The 19,983-nt window shown below is 48.9% G+C and overlaps 7 protein-coding genes across 7 annotated transcripts; 5 read left to right on the top strand and 2 right to left on the bottom strand.

Moving 5' to 3' along the window:
* Nucleotides 1-13: 13 nt before the first annotated feature.
* Nucleotides 14-3,144, top strand: BDV38DRAFT_235438 (cell division control 45 family protein). Its single transcript, XM_032053340.1, has 2 exons — nt 14-1,116; nt 1,173-3,144. Exons 1-2 carry the CDS (start codon nt 343-345, stop codon nt 2,973-2,975), a joined length of 2,577 nt encoding a protein of 858 aa, XP_031918725.1. The 5' UTR covers nt 14-342; the 3' UTR covers nt 2,976-3,144.
* A 14-nt stretch (nt 3,145-3,158) lies between these two features.
* BDV38DRAFT_235436 (uncharacterized protein) lies at nt 3,159-3,413 on the top strand. The gene has a single exon (XM_032053339.1). It carries the CDS (start codon nt 3,244-3,246, stop codon nt 3,406-3,408), a length of 165 nt encoding a protein of 54 aa, XP_031918724.1. The 5' UTR covers nt 3,159-3,243; the 3' UTR covers nt 3,409-3,413.
* Nucleotides 3,414-3,723: 310 nt separating this feature from the next.
* On the top strand, nt 3,724-5,592 carry BDV38DRAFT_267850 (uncharacterized protein; the record flags this gene model as incomplete). The annotated part of the gene is made up of 4 exons (XM_032056662.1): nt 3,724-4,504; nt 4,567-5,030; nt 5,111-5,270; nt 5,540-5,592. 4 exons carry the CDS (start codon nt 3,724-3,726, stop codon nt 5,590-5,592), a joined length of 1,458 nt encoding a protein of 485 aa, XP_031918723.1.
* A 102-nt stretch (nt 5,593-5,694) lies between these two features.
* BDV38DRAFT_128189 (polynucleotide adenylyltransferase) lies at nt 5,695-8,611 on the bottom strand. The gene is made up of 8 exons (XM_032051257.1): nt 8,186-8,611; nt 7,975-8,123; nt 7,534-7,908; nt 7,259-7,470; nt 6,593-7,202; nt 6,434-6,548; nt 6,265-6,382; nt 5,695-6,126 (listed from the first exon to the last, which is right to left on the bottom strand). Exons 1-8 carry the CDS (start codon nt 8,332-8,334, stop codon nt 6,055-6,057), a joined length of 1,800 nt encoding a protein of 599 aa, XP_031918722.1. The 5' UTR covers nt 8,335-8,611; the 3' UTR covers nt 5,695-6,054.
* Nucleotides 8,577-10,414, bottom strand: BDV38DRAFT_128178 (homoserine acetyltransferase family protein). The gene is made up of 6 exons (XM_032051256.1): nt 10,035-10,414; nt 9,479-9,974; nt 9,298-9,407; nt 9,092-9,239; nt 8,963-9,042; nt 8,577-8,911 (listed from the first exon to the last, which is right to left on the bottom strand). The coding sequence occupies exons 1-6, from the start codon at nt 10,177-10,179 to the stop codon at nt 8,820-8,822; spliced, it is 1,071 nt and encodes a 356-aa protein (XP_031918721.1). The 5' UTR covers nt 10,180-10,414; the 3' UTR covers nt 8,577-8,819.
* A 605-nt stretch (nt 10,415-11,019) lies between these two features.
* On the top strand, nt 11,020-12,132 carry BDV38DRAFT_128286 (flavin reductase family protein). The gene has a single exon (XM_032051258.1). It carries the CDS (start codon nt 11,173-11,175, stop codon nt 11,968-11,970), a length of 798 nt encoding a protein of 265 aa, XP_031918720.1. The 5' UTR covers nt 11,020-11,172; the 3' UTR covers nt 11,971-12,132.
* Nucleotides 12,133-13,480: 1,348 nt separating this feature from the next.
* On the top strand, nt 13,481-19,389 carry BDV38DRAFT_267848 (putative C6 transcription factor; the record flags this gene model as incomplete). The annotated part of the gene is made up of 9 exons (XM_032056661.1): nt 13,481-13,596; nt 13,669-13,718; nt 13,778-14,110; nt 14,161-14,238; nt 14,271-14,357; nt 14,480-16,249; nt 16,346-16,945; nt 18,268-18,912; nt 19,337-19,389. 9 exons carry the CDS (start codon nt 13,481-13,483, stop codon nt 19,387-19,389), a joined length of 3,732 nt encoding a protein of 1,243 aa, XP_031918719.1.
* Between the last annotated feature and the right edge of the window lie 594 nt (nt 19,390-19,983).

Raw genomic sequence — 19,983 nt, 5'->3', positions numbered from 1 at the left:
TCCCTTGCTTATTCTCTAACTAGTAAAATTTATGCGGGTCATGAATGATGTTTTATGCTAGGAAATTAAATTTATTGAACCAAAAAAGCGGGCTTGGCGGCAATCTCCGCACGTGTGGCACGTCCCCGACGCGTCTGGACATTCGCGACGAATTGCTTTTGTTACCCCAAGAGACTCGCCAACACCTAGGAATGGAGCCAAGCAAAACACCATTGACTTTGTTTGTGTGAATAGTCTGTGGTTTGATTGCTTATCGGCTTAGAGCAGGGCCTCTTGGAGGCCTAACTTCAGTATCTGTCGGCTCCTTCGTTCGCACATTGTTCGTTGACTCCCCCGGCTGCCATGTATCTACCTCGCCAGCTTATATCGCACCTTTACCTACAACTTCTTCGATCACACCATCCACTGTCTCCGCCTGTCTTGATTCTTGTGGCACTGGAGCCCGATGCGCTCTGCGCTTGTCGAATCCTCACTGCTCTGCTAAAACGCGATTATATACCCCACAAGATCCAACCAGTTGCGGGATATGGCGACCTGTCTCGTGCGGGGGAGGATCTCGTCAAGCCCATGCAGACTACCAATGGTGGTAGTGGGGGCGTGGTGGTCTGTCTAGGCGTGGGTGGCTTGGTGGACCTGAGCGAGATACTCTGTCTCAGTAACCCTGAGGATGATGTGGAGGATATGGGCGGGGTTGAGGTCTGGGTATTTGATGCGAGACGACCGTGGAACTTAGCCAATGTCTTTGGTGGCGAGCCCGTGTCGGAGCAAGCGCTGGGCGAGATTGATGCCAATGCGCGACGGAAAACGCGCGGGGTGAACAAGGGATGTATCACACCCTCATACAAATCGAGTAGTGGGGGCATCGTGGTCTACGACGATGGGGATATCGAGGAGGACATGAGCAGAGAGCGAGAAGCATATTGCGCACTGTTAGAGATGCCGGAGGTAGATGAAGAAGACGAAGAGGATCTCGGTGATGATTCGGGCAGTGAAGGAGAAGTAGACCAACCATCGAGTTCGGACTCTAGAAAGCGCAAGTCATGGTCGCGGACGGACGACGAGGACGAATCTGACGACGAGGACGGACCGCCCCGTCAACGGAGGAGAAGCAATTCGGTATGTTTTACGTGGGGTCTGTATTCCTTTAAATGTGGTACTAATGTAGCTTGTAGGGGTCCTCGCTTGCTTCTTCACCCACTCGTCAACGGCCCAGAGCGCATGATCCCTTTCATTCATCACGCGCTGTCACACCAGTATTAGAATCTCCGTCGCTTGCACAACCCAAACAGCCATCCGCGCGCTCGTTGAAACGGCGCCTACTGCGACTAAAACGAAAACACGAGAGTGTGCTACAGAATTACTATTCCTCTGGCACCTCATACTCAGAACCTATATCATCCATTGTGTACTCCTTGGCATCGGAGCTTGGTCGTGAGGACAATGACCTGCTCTGGCTTGCCATTGTCGGCGCATCTAGTTTAGAGCTTAGCGGCCGTACAATGTCTGGGGTCGGTATCTCGAACTCGTCGGAATCTGGAGGGTCAGCTGGTTGGGGTGGTGAACGGGGCGAGCGTATACGACAGATTTTACGAGACGAGGTCCATCGACTGAACCCGCCGGATCCTTATGAACGTGATCGAGACATAAGAGGAGAGATCAACGGTGTTATCCCAACCACGGCAAAGTCGCCCACAGATAAATCTATTCGTCTGTCGCCGGAACCTAGATTCATCCTTATACGACACTGGTCGCTATATGATAGCATGCTCCATAGCCCCTACTTAGCGTCACGATTACATGTGTGGACGGAGAATGGTAGGAAACGACTCAACAAACTCCTAGCTAAGATGGGCATCAGCTTGAGCCAGTCTCACCAGAGTTACACCCATATGGACATGGAATTAAAACGAGTACTACGTCAACGCCTTCTTAAGTATGCACCAATGTACGGCCTGGATGGTTTGGTACCCGCGGAGGCATCCGGACATGCTGCCTCTCGTGAGGGATGGGGCTTCGTGCGCTGTTGGGGCTGGAAGGCTTGTTTGTCTGCCACCGATGTGGGTGTTATCATTGGTGCCATGCTCGAGGTCGGACCAGAGGAGGCGCCTGGGTCGTGGGACGCAAAGCACCTGTCGCGACCAAGGAGTGCGCCCGAATTGAATGGCGTCGACTCTACCGAATCGGATCTAGCTAGTATTGTGCCCCGGTTCTGGTGTGCATATGACGCCCTATCTCTAACCCCCGAGTCACCTACGCTTCTCCTAGAGGCGCTTCCCCTTGCTCAGCACCTCCACCGCTCGATTTTACGCACAGGCACTTCTTTACTTTCAAAGCATCAGATTCGACACTTGCGTGCGTTTCGCATCGCTGTTGTCAAAGATGGGCCTGATGTCAAGTTATTCACTAATCCAGGGGCGTTGACTAAGTTAGCCCTGTGGATTGCCGAAGCAATTCGAGTACAAGAGCGGGAGCGAGGCGATTCAGTTAAGATTGGGCGCAAGCGTGCTGCAGGAACCCCTTTGGTACTGGCTGGACTGGATGAAGATCGAGACCTTTATGTAGTTGTCGGTACTGGTGGGGGAGGTGGTGTGGTTGACTTCGCTGCTTTGAATAAACGGCGAGACGAGCGTCGGAAAAAGAAAGAAATCAAAGAGACGAAGCGAAAGGAAAAGGAAGAGCGGCGAGCGAAGCGTGCGTCAGAGCGGGCGCAACGAGAAACGGACGGTGAAGAAGACTTCGAAGAAAGCGAAGAGGAAGAATCATCTGAATCGGAGTCCGAGTCAGAAGACGAAGACGATACACGCGCCGATAAGCATCTTCTGCGAAACCGTTTTGGAATTGCTTTCCAAGAAGTTGTCCAAGAAACCAACACTCGCGTTCGTATTGACAGCTTTGATCACTGCGTGGTCGAAGTGCGAAAGGAAGACCTCGGTGCCTTCCTTGAAGCCTTGAGTTTCCGCAGTGTTGTCGGCTAAACCGTTGCTTATGACCGATGATCGCTTTTCCCAAGGACTATGATATTGTCGTTTTCTGCGTGACTCCACTATTACTATCTCGAATCTCTTTGACTGGGCTTCCTTAATGACCGGTTCGGATGGCTGGGTGGGTTGTCTTTCGTTTCTCCTTTTTTTCTTTTTTTTTTTTATGATGAGATCTCTTGAGCATTGCGTGCGATGAGACTTGAGGAGTGCAAGGAAACGGTTTCTGCTAATTCACAATAAAAGGGAAGGGAGGATATGCGTAATGACTGGTTGGGATCTATACGATCATTCTTTTCTTTTCTTTTCTTTCTCCTTTTCTTTTTCTTTTTCATATTCCGTTTTGGATCAACAGCATCTCCATCACTGTCATAGTCATGACTATTTTGCATCTTCTCTGCACATGCCACGGCGCTTGCGGTGTTTTTGAGAGCCCTATATTCCTTATTCTTATTTTCTCCTCATTGCATTGTTCTGTTAGACCGATTGGATTTTTCAATGAGTGATCATATTGTGGACAACAAGATGCTAGATCTCTCTATACTATAGAGAGAGCTTGAAGTTCTGTTTTGGCTATACATCGGACTAGTCTCCGATCCCCTTCCCCCGCATTTAATTGTTCCCAAGTATAAAATGTGGGGTTGAAATAGAGAGCTTCTCCCCCCCCCCCCCCCCAAAATCCATAACAACCACCTCATTCCTTGGATCAATTAACATACACTCAATTCAACTGATTAACGCCATCATGTCATCCCCACAAGATTATCCCATTCTACCACGCGAAAGCACCCTGGCCCAATTGCCCCCCGCATATCCTACAAACGCCCAAGACCAGATCTCGCAACTCCTGGCCTCCTCAACCCTCAACCGTCTAGTCGTACTCGACGACGACCCCACCGGAACACAAACATGCCATGACATCTCCGTGCTCACCGTTTGGGACATCCCAACCCTAACCGAAGAGTTCAAACAGAACTCCCAAGGATTCTTCATCCTGACCAACTCGCGCGCGCTCCCACCCCTCGAAGCTGAGAAACTCATCCGTGAGATCTGCGAGAACGTCGCGCAAGTCGCCAAGTCCGCAGGACAGACAGTGGACATCGTCCTGCGCGGCGACAGTACATTGCGGGGCCACTTCCCGCTCGAAACGGACGTTGCGCAGTCCGTGTTCGGGGACGCGGACGGGTTGGTACTCGCTCCTTTTTTCTTCCAGGGTGGACGCTTCACCATCGATGATGTGCATTATGTGGCTGAGGGAGAGAACCTGGTTCCGGCGGGGACGACGCAGTTCGCGACGGATGCCACTTTCGGATATAAGAGTTCGAACCTCAGGGACTATGTCGTTGAGAAAGCGGCTGGGAGGTTTCAACTGGAGCAGCTGCATTCTATATCGATACACGATATCCGGGTTGGAGGACCCCAAGCAGTCTTCGAGAAGCTGATGGGCATCCCCCGGGCCGGTGTCATTATCGTCAATGCTGCGGCGGAGTCCGATATGCATGTCTTCGTTGCTGGTTTGCTATTGGGTATGCAGTCCAATCTCCCGACCTATTCCCCTCATCATTTACCAGAAACTAATCAGCAACAGCCGAAGCGAAAGGCAAACACTTCCTCTACCGCACCGGCGCAGCCTTCGTATCCACCCGCCTGGGAATCCGCTCCAAATCCCCCATAACAGCAAGCGAACTCCTACTCCCCGTCCCTAGAGAAACAGGCGGACTAATCATCGCCGGATCCTACGTGCCCAAGACAACAGCCCAGCTCAAGGTTCTCACCTCCAAGCGCGGAGAAACAGGTCAACTCGCCATTCTCGAAATGAACGTCGAAGAACTGATCGCGTCACCGGAAAGCGCTGCAGGCGCAATTCAGCGGACAGTCCAGGAGGCCGAGTCCCATCTTCAATCCGGCCAGGATACCTTGGTCATGACGAGTCGCAAGTTGATCACGGGGGATAGTGAGCTATCGTCTCTAGCTATTGGGACGAATGTTGCGAGTGCCTTGGTCAGTGTGCTAAGGCAGATTCAGGTTCGTCCGAGGTATATTATTGCTAAGGTTAGTTGTTTTCTTTTCTCCGATATTTTCTGAGAGTTGGAACTTTGTGTGTGTGTTTGGTCGGATGCTGATGGTTTCAGGGTGGCATCACGTCCTCTGATGCTGCGACTAAAGGCTTGAATATGAAACGGGCTTTGATTGTTGGTCAGGCAGCGCCTGGGGTGCCTTTGTGGCGATGCGATGAGTCCACTTCGAGACATCGAGGTGTCCCTTTTGTGGTTTTCCCTGGGAATGTTGGTGGTGAGTCTACTTTGTGTGACTTGGTGGAAGCTTGGAGCTGAATGCGGATTGTTGGGTGTATACATGCATGTTAGACGTAAGTAGACGAACTAAATGAATTTTGTACAAACCTTTGCCTGTAACGGGCCGAATGGAACAGGAACCAACGCGAATTTACTAACTGCCTACGAAAACACGGCATTTTGGAGAACACTAGTTGTGACTGGTGGCCCGTAGGCCACGAAAACACTTTCTTTATTTCAACTAAACCTAGCTGGCACTTCTACCAGGCCTAACTGAAAAGCAAGGTGATATGTACAATCTCAAACCACCCGCAGTGTAGACCTACAATCTCCGTGCGATGTGCAGTAACAGGAAATAGAAAATTAGGGGAATTTGTGAGCCCAACCGCGTAATGCAAGTATGATCAACCGCCTCCACTGTCACGAACGTCTGCAAAGAGGTAGTCGCTCGGTGGGCAAGATAGCACAGAAATAATGTCTGCGAGGTCAAGAAAGAAAAAAGGTAGTAGAAAGAGAGAAGAAACCAACCTTGAAATTCCTGACATCAGTTGCAACAGTGCGTCTCGGAGGACGAATCACTAGATCAACTGTAGGTTTTCTTTTTTAGTGGATTTCAGCTGGGATTATACTAGATGTGCCGCCCATTTACTACATATCATCCGATCCGGATGCGGTTCTTTATATGGTTGCAACGGTGACTGTTGATGTCGAGCATCTCACTCACAAACAGATCGGGGACCTGCCCCATCGTGGTTTTGGGCCTAACTACGGTTGATAGGCACTCACGCAGGTGTTGCTGTATTGGGCACTCCGTTGGACGGAATCTGACGTTTCGCAGCCGGAAGCGATGGATCCTGTAAAGAGAAATCAACGGTTGATATCAGTCATGTTCAGATGCCAGAACTCTTGAGCACCGCTAAGCGCGAGGGGTCGAATTCCGTAGAAGTAGCTTGCCGTCCATAGTCCACTCGAATTTTCTTGTATGCACTTACGTCCAATGATTCGATGCCTCGTTTCTGACCGCCCGCTCCGGATTTCTTGATAATCTTCTTCTTCGGTCGCTGGGGACGCGTTTCTCCTGGTTGAAAGACATCTTCAGGAAGGTCGAAGCTGATCCGATTGTTAAAGTACGAACTCCTAAAATCCAGGTAAAAAACTTACTTCCGCACATGGATGATGGCCAGGTCATTGATACCGGGTTGATATCCAGGCCAAGAGGTACAAGTCGACTTGAATATCTGGGCGTCGGTTGAAATATCCAACGACCGAGATTGACCTTCTCAAGTCAGTGGGATCAGATAGGGTTATTGGCTAACATACCTGGCTCTAATGGCTTCAACTCCAGCCCGATATAATATGTTGTGGTGTAGATGGTTCGGCTTTCACCATTGGCCTTGTTCTCCACGGTCTCTGCGACATCTCGTTTTTCGATCTGGCTGTTAGCCGCGGCCTGATGAGCAGCGTCGTTTATCTCATCGGTGGTCTCTGTTTTTTGTCCCTTATCTTGATACTTTGTAGACCCATTTTTAACAGCCTCGGCCTCCTCTTCGCTGCTGACGATATGAACCCTTTCAAAACCTTTGGGGAACGGGTGAGCCACTGCGATGGTTGACTTCCTGTCCAGAGCTCCAACCAAATGTCTAATCTTTGATTCAACAAGTCCAGACCAGACCGCTTCTGCTTCTTTGGTTCTACTCGATGCAGTTATGCTGAGGTAATACTTGTAGTCGCGCGTGAAGAACGAATGTCTCGCGAAGAGGTCATTCCAAGTGTTTTGCTTCAGGAAAATCTTGTCTACGATATCACCGCCTCGTTGCAATTCGCGAAGGATAACAGTCTTGGTTGACATGGAGACGTTGTGCGTAGCGCACATCGAAGGGTACGCAGGGGTAATTATCGGCATCAGGTGAAAGCGGTCACCATGATAAATCTACGACCAGATCAGTGGCTATTCGAAACCGACAAGCGACCAGTTGCGGTACACACCTTTGGATTCCAGACCTTCATCTGGAGAGGACCATCCTCGATTGGCTTCAACAACACAGGCTGAGGCCAAGCCCATTTGTTCATTATCCGGAAAAATTTGCCCACAATCACCGACCCGGTCGCCTGGGGGTATAACTGACACACTCTAGCCACCAACATAGCCCAAGCAACACCACCGGGGAAGCCCACGATATTAGAGTAAATGGCTCTGCCTATGCATAGGGTGGAACGGTTAGCTAGCAAGCACTTTAAAAGTCAAGAGCAATGTTCCTTACGTTGCGCCCAGAGTTTGATAGCACGTAAAGCGAGACGGAAAGTCTTCTGTTGAGGCACAAGCTCCAAGATCTCGTCAGTTACACGAGTACCATTGAGCGATCTGACCTCTTTTTCATCCAAGCCTCTGAGGTAGTCATTGTTCTTCAAATCAAGGTTGAGTGGAACGGAAGGGACGATCAGGCGGGCATAGATCAAGTCGATACTAATACCGGAAAATTCGAGTTTGATAATAGGTACGAAGGCATCTGGAACAGGAGTCATCTTCTCAACAGCCCCTTGTGGAGCCATTCTTTCAAGGACAGGGGGGAAATCTGAAAAGAAGTCATCGATGACAACATGCTTCGGACCAACAATCAAGGTATCGATATCCGACCCTGCCACGAAGCGCAATTAATATTCAGGATACCAAAAAAAACCATCCAGAACTGCTGGCGACTCACCAGGTCCGTAAACACCCAAGCGATAACTTCCATAAGTAAAGATCTTTCCTCCTGCTGCCTCCACTGCAGCAGGGGATAGTCCCTTCTTTCGGCTGACGACTTTGACGAACTCGACCGTGACACGTTGGATAAGCTGGAGGGTGTTCTTCCTGTGAAGCCAAGATAATGAGCGCTCATGTCGAGCATTGTGAAAGATTCCCGATCGCCTTACCTGTGCTCGGTCTCTGTGGGGCTTTCGAAGTTGTTCTGCAACTTTAGTTCAGAGATCAGATCGTCATTTGCAGCGAGCTCATCTGGAGTCGGCAAGACTGTAGAGATCGGAGGAGTAACCCCCCATTGGCGAACTGGTGGTGTGGCCATAATGACTGTCTAATTAAAGGTACAGGATCATGCGGCGCTTAAGTCTTCAAAAGCGGAGAGATAAAAGACAGGACAATTAAGAAAGAACGTATGTCCTTTGGAACTAGGAAAGACAAAGGAAACGCGACAAATAAAGGGGATACAGAAATGTGACGAGAGAAGGGAAGGGAAGTGAAAGGAAGAGAACGGGGTGAGTGAATCGACGGGGAAAGCCGAACAGTAAATGAGAGGCTGATCAAGCCAGCGATCGAAGTTGAAGAAAGAAGGTTTATCGGCGCCATGGTCAACTGACTCAGCAGTGACGCCTTTCTATAATCACGTGCTACTAAGGATTCCCATACTTCATCATCCACCAATCATATAAACTGTATCATACCCCACTCTCTAGTGTTTCTAGACGGACTACGTACATCCATGTTTGTCTCACTAACTTCTTAGGAGAAACTTACTATAGCAAAGCAATCTCATGGCCTCATGGATAACAATCACGCTCTCGAGTGCTCTCCCAAAAATTGGGCCAGTTGCTTGTCAAGCCACTCAACGTCATCCTTACTGTCACCAGGGCCCCCGGCCCAGTCTACAACATGTCAGCACTAATCCTTCTGCAGTATGATAGGTTTCCACTTACGACCCCAAATGGAGGGAATAACGCGAATGGTACCGATCCCCGGCTTCATGCATGCAACTTCATACTCAGAATCTTCCGGGCTACGGTAATTAGCTGTCGGGTTGATTTTAGAAGGGAAATGTCACTTACGGGAAGTAAAGGTCGGTTTTGCCCGGCAACACCAGCGTCTTCGCCCTAATTGAGGCCATGGCCTTCTCAAAGTCGCCATTATATGGCTCTTGATTGCTCACGTTCCCTTGCTGCCAGGTTTGCAGATGGGCCAGCAGATTTTCAGGGTCTAGATCCACAACGTTAACTACGAGAACGAGCACAGAGAGGGGCTTGTATTGATTTGCCTTTAGAAAGAGCCCACTTCTCCCAGAAACCTTGCATGAAGTCCTCCAGGCTCTTGTAGCCAAGTTCAGTCTCATACAGCTTTTCTCTGTAGAAAGCTTGGCTAAATCCCCTGTATCAAAAAGAGAGAGAGAGAGACATTAGAAATGGTACAGCTGGATATGGCTTGTTGTCAGTCCTTACCAACCAGCATAAACCCTACCCAAGGCTTTCAAGCCGATTTGCCTCTCCTGATTGTTCCATATTCTCGACGCCTGCCCGGCCTCGGGGGAACGGGTATCTCTCAAGACAGCAGAAGGCGTGTGTTTTGCTGCTAACAGCGCACCTTTCACCCCCTCTAAGAACACTTGGTTATGCAAGGAGGTCTTTGCTGACCCACAGAATGGCACCACCAAATCCATGAAGTCTGGGTATTGTGTTGCCCACTGATAGCTTTGGGCTGCACCCATCGACCACCCAACCACGGCGTGCAGATGCGATATGCCTAAATGCTGTGTGACTAGTGTGTATTGGGCACGCACGTTGTCGTAGAAGGAACACGCCGGAAATACATCGGAAGCGGAATAGTTGGATGGGGAGGTTGACTGGCCATTCCCAAAGAGCGCCGGGATAATGATGAAGTACGCCTTGGGGTTGAGTGTTTTGTCTTCTCCGATCAGCCAGACGTTATCTGAGATCGCTAAATGTAGGAAATGCTCTGTTAGTATCGCTGCGGAACTTTCTGACTTCTGAAACGTACACCCGGAAAACCATGTGGGGTAAACAATAGCTGGCGACTTCGGGTCACCAAATGTCTTATACGCAATAGACGCATTGATGAGCTTTTCTCCACTCTGCAGCTCCCAATCCCCAAGCTTGAAGGTTTCAAAGTCTTTCTGTGTCATTTTGGATATTCGATCCCAGGAGAAGGGACGTGCGATGGCTTTGAGCGGATATAGCAAACAATACAGGTTGGGATGAGAGGGGATGGAAAGTTACTTGTTACGTCAAGTATGTCTGTTCTTCAAGTGATAGTAGCGCCTTATTTATACTAGATATAGGTCTCCCATCCCGTTTCGCTTATCAATAATTGGAGGAGAACACCGAAACTGACAAATGAAAGTTTAAACACGAGAGAGTTCGAGCCTTTTCCATTTCGATAAGCACAAGCGACAACCTGCAGAGTTACATCGTTCTCAAAGTGATGGGATAGCGATATGGAGAAGTGCGGAGTAATGTGTAATACCACAGCCAGCGTGGTTTCAATTCCACTCTCGAGGGTGCGAGACAAACTAATGAATTATGATATATAACATATCAATATCCACATATATCCTACTCTTTTAAGGTGATTGACTCGATTCTCAAGTAATGAATGTCAATTATAGAGCACAGCCTATCGACTAAATTATCTACCCCAAACTGGGTGAGGGGTTGTTTTCGGGTGCTGACAAAACTCAAGCTAATATCGGCCCGAGAGTCGGTAGTAAGTCTTCAATCCACGCACTCCGTTAAGAAGTTCTCACCGCTTTGGAGCGTGGAATTTGGAGGCTGGCACTTTATCATCCGTGGAATTATGACACAAATGTGAGCCGCAATCTGCTCAATGGATGTAATGATGCGATAGCAGCTAGTTCGGTCAATTCATACTGTAAATAACCCCCACCCTATGCATCGCACTGTTGTGAGAAGCACTTTGCGCTTTTCGACTAGCCATCTCTATAAGCAACTGTAAGTTTCCTTCGCTCCCAGACAACTTTACTTCCGATTCGACAAGGTATCAAAAACTTCGACGGAGTCCAGCTCAGATATGTCGCAATTAACAACGCTGATGAACACACAGTGGAGGCAGAAATTGCTTGCACAGCTGCAAGGCTCGCTACTATCGTTCATTTAGCATGACTTCGGCATTCTTTAAAACGGGGGACGACTTCGAGAAGGTTCAAGCTGCTCGGCCGGATTTTAGGCGTGATGCAGAGGTCACCTTCTCAAAGCCCCCTAAGCCTGACTGGAAGCAGGGCGAGGGTGCGAACGATGACGGTGAAAGTTTGAAGAAGAATCATGTCGAGATCGACCCTCATGAGGAAGGGAGACCGGTTTCATCTAACTATAAGATATTAATCTCGGGAATGGTTCCTAGGCCAATAGCGCTCATCAGTACCAAGTCGAAGGATGGAAAGTCTATGAACTTGGCACCTTTCAGTTATTCACAGGTCATTAATCATGACCCGCCTCTTTTTGTCGTCGGGTTTGTTGGATCGCTTGAGAAAGCCAAAGACACGCTGAAGAACCTCGCCGAGACAGAAGAATGCGTCATTAACATCATCTCCGAACATTTCGTGGAGGCAGCAAATGCGACCGCCGTCAACGCTCCGTATGGTGTTTCCGAATGGGAGATATCCGGATTGCACCAGGCACCTAGTTCGGTTGTCCAGCCAGCCCGTGTGCAGGAATCAATCTTATCTATCGAAGGCAAACTGGTTGAAACCAAGGAATTTGAGAGCAGAACGATGCCCGGAAAGAAGACTGGTGTATTGGCGATTATTGAGGGTGTCCGGTTCTGGGCAAGAGAGGATGCTATCAATGAGGACCGAAGCGTGATCGACCTGAAGGTCTTGAAGCCTATTAGTCGGCTAGGGGGGATTCAGTACGGGCGAACCACTGATGCGATCGAGATACCTAGACCACAATTTTAGACATGACGGAACTGTTCCGACAGAGTTAGTTCCCGATTACAAAAAGAAATGTGAGCTATATTAGACAGGAGTGCACACCGGCAATTGAGAAATACCAATTTGATATAGGTCTCTGAATCTTGTAGTAGCTGTGAGTATGTCCTGTATGTAGAATGTAGGTGTGATGCACCCCGATTTGAAAGCAACATCACTACTGGATAAAACGGATGAAAAATGGGAAGACTTTCATGAACTCTGATAAATAATCATAGCATTTTCAAATTTAGAGTTAAGTAAAGAAATCCCGGGTTTAATGTGCAAAAAGGTGTTTTCTTGGGCGGGCTCTAGTCAGTAGGTATCGGAGTTGATGCCGAAGGTCGGTTGACACTGCGATACGTGGGGACAGAACTTGAAAGAGGGTCTCTTTTGCCAACATTGAGTGGGCAAGGCCAATAGTGGATTTTCCCCAAACAACCCACTGCCTCGGGGACTCCGGACGGGAAGAGAATGGAGACCCCAGAGTCCAGACTTCTAGCTTTATAAGTGATTGTCCGTCCAGCTCCTGAGGCGGTTAAATTGACGCAAAACACCTGCAGGAACCGATCCATGACAATGGAATTTATCCAGGTAATAATAGAGTTCTTCTCTAGATTCTTTCATCTTCTTTTTCTTAGCTTTGTTGTTTTTAGCGGTATAACGCAAGGTCGAGATTGTCGCAAGACATAATTATTAACCCCAAAGCTCAACGAGTTAGGTAGTACTCTGTAGACCGTACATTTGGGGTGCGTCACATGAGGAATCACTGCGTCCAATCCTTTGGGCCCGGAATAGTGCCGATAGTCGCGTGGATGTAAGAAATTTTTTTAAGCTTCCTTTGTACAGTTCATTTCCTGAGCCAGACACCGCGGTGGTTTTAATAATAACCACAAGTGTAAGTAATATTGGTAATTTCGCCGTAAAGAATACTGGGTCATGCGGTTGGAATTCTAGAAACCCAAAGGTCAAACAAAGAGGAAACTGTCTGGTCTGGGCGGTCAGGCTAGAACTGGGGGTTTTGCCTTTCAGACAATAGATCTCACCATTGGTGAGTCCAAGGTGGTCAGTTGGTCCCCTTCGCGATCCCTCATGGACGGATACTACCTACTCTCCTAACCTCTTACTGCGACTTATCGCTGGCTTAAACCAACTGCCGCCATACAGTTGTCCCCTATCACCGATTACCGCTAAAGGGAAACAGAAAATAGCAATACGTTACAATCACACGTTCCCCTCACCTGCCCACTTTATTTCCACGCCAACCCGCGATCATACTATTGCCCGGTAACAACGTGGGATTCACCCATCGTCCATGGATTTTTCTCTTTACCTAGTGCTTCTTCCGAAAGATATTCCGTATCGCCGCTTTTGCCGTTTGTTGTCCTCTTCTTCTGCGACTCCCCCGGATACCGTTACCGGGGACCTTCGATTGCTATAGAGCGAGGAAAAAGCAGGTGCCCAATGTGTGGTGACCACGGATGATCATTTGCTCGCAATGAGCCACCCTTCTCCCCAGAAGAACGGCGGCAATAATGTTCCCCCCCCAAAGCAGATTCGCTTCGTCTCAACCGATGGACAGCCTCAGACTAAACGACGTCGGGTCAACGCGGCGTAGGCCTACTCCTGTGAACCTTTGTTCATTGTTGTCTCCTTGCGATGCTGACTCAAGCTTCTCTCGAACAGATGTCGGACGTGTCGCAAGCGCAAGATACGATGCTCAGGTGAACAACCAGGTGGGTAAATAAGACCACTATGACACACCATCCGTTACGCTAATGGAGTCTTCGTCCAGTGTGCAAAACATGCTCCGACTATAACCACGTATGCTTAGGATATAGCGAACCTACTGCTCATACTCGATCGCAGTCCGATGTCGCATCACGCACCCATACTATTCCTCCTTTACTGGGACCAAGTGATAGCTCCGGTACAACAGTGAAAGCCGAGAGTCGTTCCCCAGATTCTCCTCCGCGGGCTGCAATACCACACAGTGATGATCGTCCGGACAAGTCGTCCGGGGCACCGAAGCCGTCGGAGCTGAAAGATGCTTCTCTGGTGAGGGAAACGTCTTCCAAAATGACAAAGGATTCTGAGCAACACACCGTAGGGGAAAGTCCAGAAAGTAGTATGTTGCGCATAAACCTCAAGGGTGGCTTTGTATACTCACTTTGATAGGCCGTACGTCTTTGAGCTCTTCCGCTCGTACGCATGTTCCGTACTTCAGATACTTTGGGCCAACAGCTATTGTTCCTGGTTTTAAACAAATGGTTTGAGTACTCTATCAGTTGGTTACGTGAATGCATATATGCTTACTTCCATCCAGGTCGTCCAGGTCAGGGGTTCACGCAAGAGTAATGCGTCGCTATCATCAGGTCAGTAGCACTTTATCTACCAGTTACTTGACCCGTTGAGTCGTTATTTTTGTTCATTCCTTTTTTTGATGCCTTATCCGATCCCTATTTCAACGTATTGATTGATGTCTTGAACTACATAGAATCATTGTCTCCTCTGCGAAGTCCAAAGTTCACGGACCTTGGTGTTGGTCGCCTAAACAATCTCGCTGATAATCGCGACAACCGTGATGCCAATACTATCCCTTTCTACGACCGAGATGATTCCTTACCAGTCAGCAATCTGGTGACACACCTATGTGATCTTTTCTTCGTACACTTGGGATGCAATTTCCCTTTCCTCCAACGCGAAAGATTCCTCCGTGACTTGAAGGATAAGAAAATTGACACCATTCTCGTGGACGCTGTTTGTACCTTATCTGCACGGTTCTCTCCTCATCCTTTGTTGAGTCCTCCTCAAGCTCCGCTCATAGATGGCTCAGAACCAAAACTGGATGTGAGGAAGTCAGACCGCGGCCAGCCATTCGCACATAGGGCAATGGGCGCTCTCATCGATGCTTTATCCTGTCCCACATTGTCTGTTGTCCAGGCGTGTTTGTTGCTAGCCTACGAAGAGTTTGGTTCAAACCACGACAGTGGCCTATGGATGTATCTAGGTATATCCATTCGCATGGCCCAGGATCTCGGGATGCAGAAACTGCAGGGCTTAAAATATAACTACGGCCAGAGTGGCGTGACTCCAAATGCAGTTGTAACGGGGCAGGCGGGGAAGCTGAGAGAAGAACAGTATGACAACCCCCAAAACTCTCAAGTCCTAATGAAGGATGCACAGGATAGCGAAAACCAACGTGCCTGGGAGCGGGAAAGGGTTGACACCTTCTGGAGTATTTTTTTCCTCGATCGAGTCATTTCATCCGGGACAGGACGACCGGTGACTTTACGTGACGAGGACATAGAATTGTGCTTCCCCCTGCAATCAGAGTCCTTGCTGCCTAACGGCTGGCCAGCGCCCTTCCCGCCACTTATACGCATAATACATCTGTATGGCAGGGTCACGGACCTCATTAATGGAATCCAAGATGTGAAACATGTCACCACGGACACCCTTAAGAGATTAGCTGGGATGGAAAGTGATCTTACGGGCATATACCAGCGTTTGTCGCCGAGGCTTCATTTTAACGCAGCCAACTTTCAAGCGTACGTAAAGGCAAAGGAAGGAACGAATTTTATCCTTCTCCATTTTTGGTTCCACACTTTGATAGTCCTCCTCCACCAACCAACGTTACTGAACTCGTTTGGGGGGTCTATACAACATCTTTATCCAAACAGCAGGGAATTGTCGATGTCTTCGGCCAAAACTATTGCGGATATACTTTCATTTTCCGAACTTGTTGATGGTAAGAGCTTCATCGGTAATCCATTTACTAGTCAGCCGATGTACATCGCCGCGTGCGCGTTTCTGATGGAGAGCACTTATTACTCTTCACCATCGTCAGGGCCAGGCTCTCCTCCCTGCCAGCCTTTGTTGACAAATCAAACCAGTGGCTTTGTTATGCCCAATTTAGACCACCCATCAGATGGAGCAGAACGGAAGCCGACTGCTAAACATATCCTTCTCTCCTCTGCTGCGAAGGAGAATTATCAGCGATGCTACAAAGCCTTGAAGGCGTTAGAGACATACTGGGAAGGAACCAAGTATATACTCACTGTTCTCGACCAAAAGGCCAAGGGAATTGTGGATCCTCTATTATATACCGAGGAAGAGATGGAAGGTACAGCTGAGATCCCATCGGTTCAACCATTTGCCACACCTGGTTGGCGTCAGCCAAGTACATCGTTAGGTGCTGCTGGTGGCTCCGACGAGTCGGCCGTTAATTGTGAAGTACGGTCTCCAAGAATTGATCCTAGCCAAGGTAAGCATTTCAGAATCCCAGTTCTTACCAGTAGCCCCCTTCTCGGTTGAACCGTGGATATCGACAGTATTTTGGCTGACCTAAATGTTCTTTCAGCCATTGGATGGGCTCTTACAGGAGCAACCAACTCTTCGCAGCCAAATCTGAGCGTGCTATATCAAATGCCTGCTACGCAAACGGATTCCGTTCCTAATAAACCGGCTTATTCGTCTCAGTATAGCCATAGCTACCCCAGTTTACCGATGCAAACTAGTACCGGTCCTAGTTCAAGCTCTTATACTCAAACGCTCGAGCCATCTAGGACTACGGCTGCTGCGCCAAGCTCGCCGATTACAGCTGGCCCCGGAAAATATTCCCCACTTGCCCCCTCCGGCCGCGTTTCGACATCGGATGCCAGCCTTTTGCTGGGCCTGAACGCATCTTTCTCGACGTCTACCTCCCGACCTCCGCATTCTCACACCAACTACAATCAGAATCTGAGCGCCACTTCTTCCCGGATTGATGCACCAACCTCCGCCTATAATTACAACACCGCCTCTACTAGAAACGACCAGCAAACGGGTAGCAGTCATATGAATTCCAGACCCTCACAAATGCACCCTAGCGCTGGTTCCCACGTTAGCGATATACTCATTGAAAGTCAGGATATTGATATGGCCTCCATTCAGCAACAAGACCAATTTCCATTTACCTTTAGTGGGGAAATACTCCCTTGGCTAGAATACCTCCCACAAGATGTTCTCAACTACTTTGGGGACCATCCGAACTACCCGTCTCTGATGAATCCCGATGACGGTACTTCACGGCCGCCACATTGAAAACCGTTTTCCTTTTACTACTTTTACCACAGTGTCTACGTGTCATGTCCAGCGATTCTTCGTGCTTTATCATGATTGGGGAGAGAGGTTTCAGGCGTCCATGGTTTTTGGATATAACTTGTTTGATAAACTTAGAGCGAGCGCAGGCTTTTCTTGTTGTTTTCTCCCTTTCATTCTATTCTCCCCCGTATAAATACTGCATACAGCAAGCGCTTGGCTGGGACGTAAGCCAGCACAATTATCTTACGTGTTCCTATACGTGTACGTTCAGTTATGTCGTGTGCAAATTTGTGCCGTGCATCTTTTTGCTGGGGAAGAAGCAAAGGCCATGTGTCATAGTAGTATACATATACCATCGCTATACTGTTACTCTACAATCAAGTACGAGGATTTAATGATATATTGCAGTGTATCTTGATGACTTTGGGTGAGGTGAAGATAAGATTGATTGTCGATTCAAATTGAATAAACGGTTGCCCTGCACGACAAAGGCGGTGAACCCCAGTGTCAACAAATGGAGTGCATGGCCATCATCAATGAGTACTCATGATCATCCCAGAGAACTATTCTTTCTTCCACATACCATACATATTATACTCTTCTTTATCTTATATCAGTGGATACTAGTGCACGGAGCTTTTTGTTTTTTTTATCAGATATCTCGTAATCCGCAACATAACTTGATCACACTACGATCAGAGATCCACTGCTCTACATTCCTGTGGAGCCATTTGTTGTCTACCGCATTTTTGGATCAAGAAAAGCAGCATTCCTAGTCTCCATTTCTATACTTCTCTTTTCTTATTTTCTTCGAGGGCCGAAGTTCAATGGAGGAGCCAGATCATAATTCTCGATTAAGTGGATCCACAGCCTCGTCACGGGAGGAATCAGACCTCTGTTTGTATGTTCCTACCGATGAACCGCTATCGACGGTAGGGACAGCCCATCTGTTTCACGAAGACTTGGACCACAATGAGGCCAGCTCCACACATGGAAATACGCATGTACTAGTTCAGGACTGCGGGTACAATTCCTCGGCATCGTCAACGGAACGATCTTCTAGCGACTTTCTCGGCGGGGATCTAGATTATATAGAGCTACAGGATGTGAACTCGAGAGCATCGAGCCGTTCCTCAATTTCCTCTATTCCTGCTTCGGTACTTACCAATCCCATCGGCGGGGCCAAATCAGCCGTCGTAGGTAGATCGCAGCAAGATATGCTTTCGCGTTCGTGGGGTGATCATAACGATAGCGAACGTGAGGAAATGGAAAAAGAGCTGAGGTTGACACCTACTGTTCGGAAGCACCACAGTGCCTTCCAAAAGTCTAGTTCGGTCAGAGCGATGCAAATGCACACTGAGGATGAGGGTGACGGCGAGTACTTGACACCACCAAAACGCAGAGGAGGGCATCGCATATCGGATGGCTCATCACAGCTGAAGCGATCTCCGTACTACTCGCCGACCGGACTCGTGGCCAAGCAAATATCAAAAAAAGACTACCCTCTCGTACTACTCCATTGTAACTTGCTTCCACCATCGCTCCCCATTCCGGGATTAGTGGACTATCCGGACCAAAAGATCTTGAGGGAAGTATTGCCGCCAGAGTATTGGAAGCGGTGGAAGTTACTGGAGGAAAAGATTGGGTCAGTGGTGCTACGGGAACGAGGTGTGCTCATTTCACATCCCGAGGATATGTACGATCTTCTTGAGGAGCGCTTATTGGAAAGCTTGGAGTTGCAACGCCCAAGGTTTGACCATGGGCACTTTTTAGGTCATGAAGAGGCCGATACAGATAGAGATAACCAGACTATGGCGGAGGAGAGTGCGACAGACGATGAACAAGGCGAGCAGTGCCCAGACTGTGGAGGGCGCGTGGTCCAACACAGTGAGGCAGGCCGAAAGTGGGAAATCAGGGTGTTTGCAGCCAACGGACTGATGAGAGCTGGAGCATGGGCTGCAGCTTGGAGAGAAATGGAAAAGGTAGACGTGGAAGTCGGTCTCTGGGTTCCATCTGAAGTGAGAAGAGAGTTAGAGAAGAGATTGTTCGAGGGCGAAATGCCTCATCTCGATAACCGACTTCAGGCGTCACAGTTACAGGAGCCTGGAAATGACACGCCCACACAAGTCCACCCTGGCCCAGCCCACTCGCCGACTCCTGCACTTGAAGCTGGCAGTCCCAAGCTTCTCACTGCTAGAAGGGTTGCAAGATCCAGCTTGTCACCGGCTCCAGAAAAGACTGTGCCTCAAGAGCATCGGCAATCTAGTAGGCCATCCTACTCTCAAAGTTCAACAGCAGAGATCGAACTTCAAACCCTTTTAGTGAACTACATTCGGGTGTTAGCCAGTGATCGCCGAAACGTTACAATTGCGCTTCTCACCGTCTTGGTGGTTTTCTTCGCTCTCAAGACCAGACCCACAGTGACTCCAGCGCATCTGCAGCCGTTTCCTCCGGACATGCTGGAGATGGTTCCCCAGTCGACTATGTCTCCTCTACACCACTCATCGGCGATATGGGAGAATCCTACAGGGAGCATAAAAAAAGGCGTGGCGACTTCGGAAGTACGAGCTGCGGCTGTTTCATCTGCGCACCAGTATCTCTCCTCAGCTCCTAGTCAGCCGATGAGCTCTGACAGTACCAATCTCCAACAGAGTGACGCTTTCGAGGTGGGTCTTGCCAAGCCAGAAAATCCATCGTCTGAGGCTGAGGCCCACTCTGAAGGAACCACAGCTGTAGCCTCCCGGAGTGTTGCTGAAAAGCGTTCCTCCTCGATGTGGTCATTGAACCCATCGGTTCACCGAGTCCTATTTGAGGCACAGACAGAGCATACTGGGTTGACCGAAAAAGCGGACCCTATGACTGAAGTCCTCAAGAGCGGCGGTGAAGAATCGACGGCTATTTTGGTGATATGATTTT

Source organism: Aspergillus pseudotamarii (assembly GCF_009193445.1).
Source record: "Aspergillus pseudotamarii strain CBS 117625 unplaced genomic scaffold BDV38scaffold_4, whole genome shotgun sequence".
Taxonomy (NCBI): Eukaryota; Fungi; Ascomycota; class Eurotiomycetes; order Eurotiales; family Aspergillaceae; genus Aspergillus; species Aspergillus pseudotamarii.
The sequence above is the reverse complement of the archived record's forward strand: the minus strand, read 5'-3'. Positions and strand labels throughout refer to the sequence as shown.

Bases quoted from the DNA above. Each gene is read 5' to 3' on its own strand.
- BDV38DRAFT_128178 (XM_032051256.1), bottom strand. From the start codon at position 10,179: ATGACACAGAAAGACTTTGAAACCTTCAAGCTTGGGGATTGGGAGCTG. The intron at 9,408-9,478 runs GTAAGGACTGAC...TTTTTGATACAG, and splicing joins GGTAGGGTTTATGCTGGTTG to GGGATTTAGCCAAGCTTTCT. The intron at 9,240-9,297 runs GCAAATCAATAC...TTGTGGATCTAG, and splicing joins GAAGTGGGCTCTTTCTAAAG to ACCCTGAAAATCTGCTGGCC.
- BDV38DRAFT_128189 (XM_032051257.1), bottom strand. From the start codon at position 8,334: ATGGCCACACCACCAGTTCGCCAATGGGGGGTTACTCCTCCGATCTCT. The intron at 7,203-7,258 runs GTGTGTACCGCA...ATCTGGTCGTAG, and splicing joins TGAAGGTCTGGAATCCAAAG to ATTTATCATGGTGACCGCTT. The intron at 6,549-6,592 runs GTATGTTAGCCA...TGACTTGAGAAG, and splicing joins GTTGAAGCCATTAGAGCCAG to GTCAATCTCGGTCGTTGGAT.
- BDV38DRAFT_235438 (XM_032053340.1), top strand. From the start codon at position 343: ATGTATCTACCTCGCCAGCTTATATCGCACCTTTACCTACAACTTCTT. The intron at 1,117-1,172 runs GTATGTTTTACG...TGTAGCTTGTAG, and splicing joins AACGGAGGAGAAGCAATTCG to GGGTCCTCGCTTGCTTCTTC.
- BDV38DRAFT_128286 (XM_032051258.1), top strand. From the start codon at position 11,173: ATGACTTCGGCATTCTTTAAAACGGGGGACGACTTCGAGAAGGTTCAA.
- BDV38DRAFT_235436 (XM_032053339.1), top strand. From the start codon at position 3,244: ATGACTGGTTGGGATCTATACGATCATTCTTTTCTTTTCTTTTCTTTC.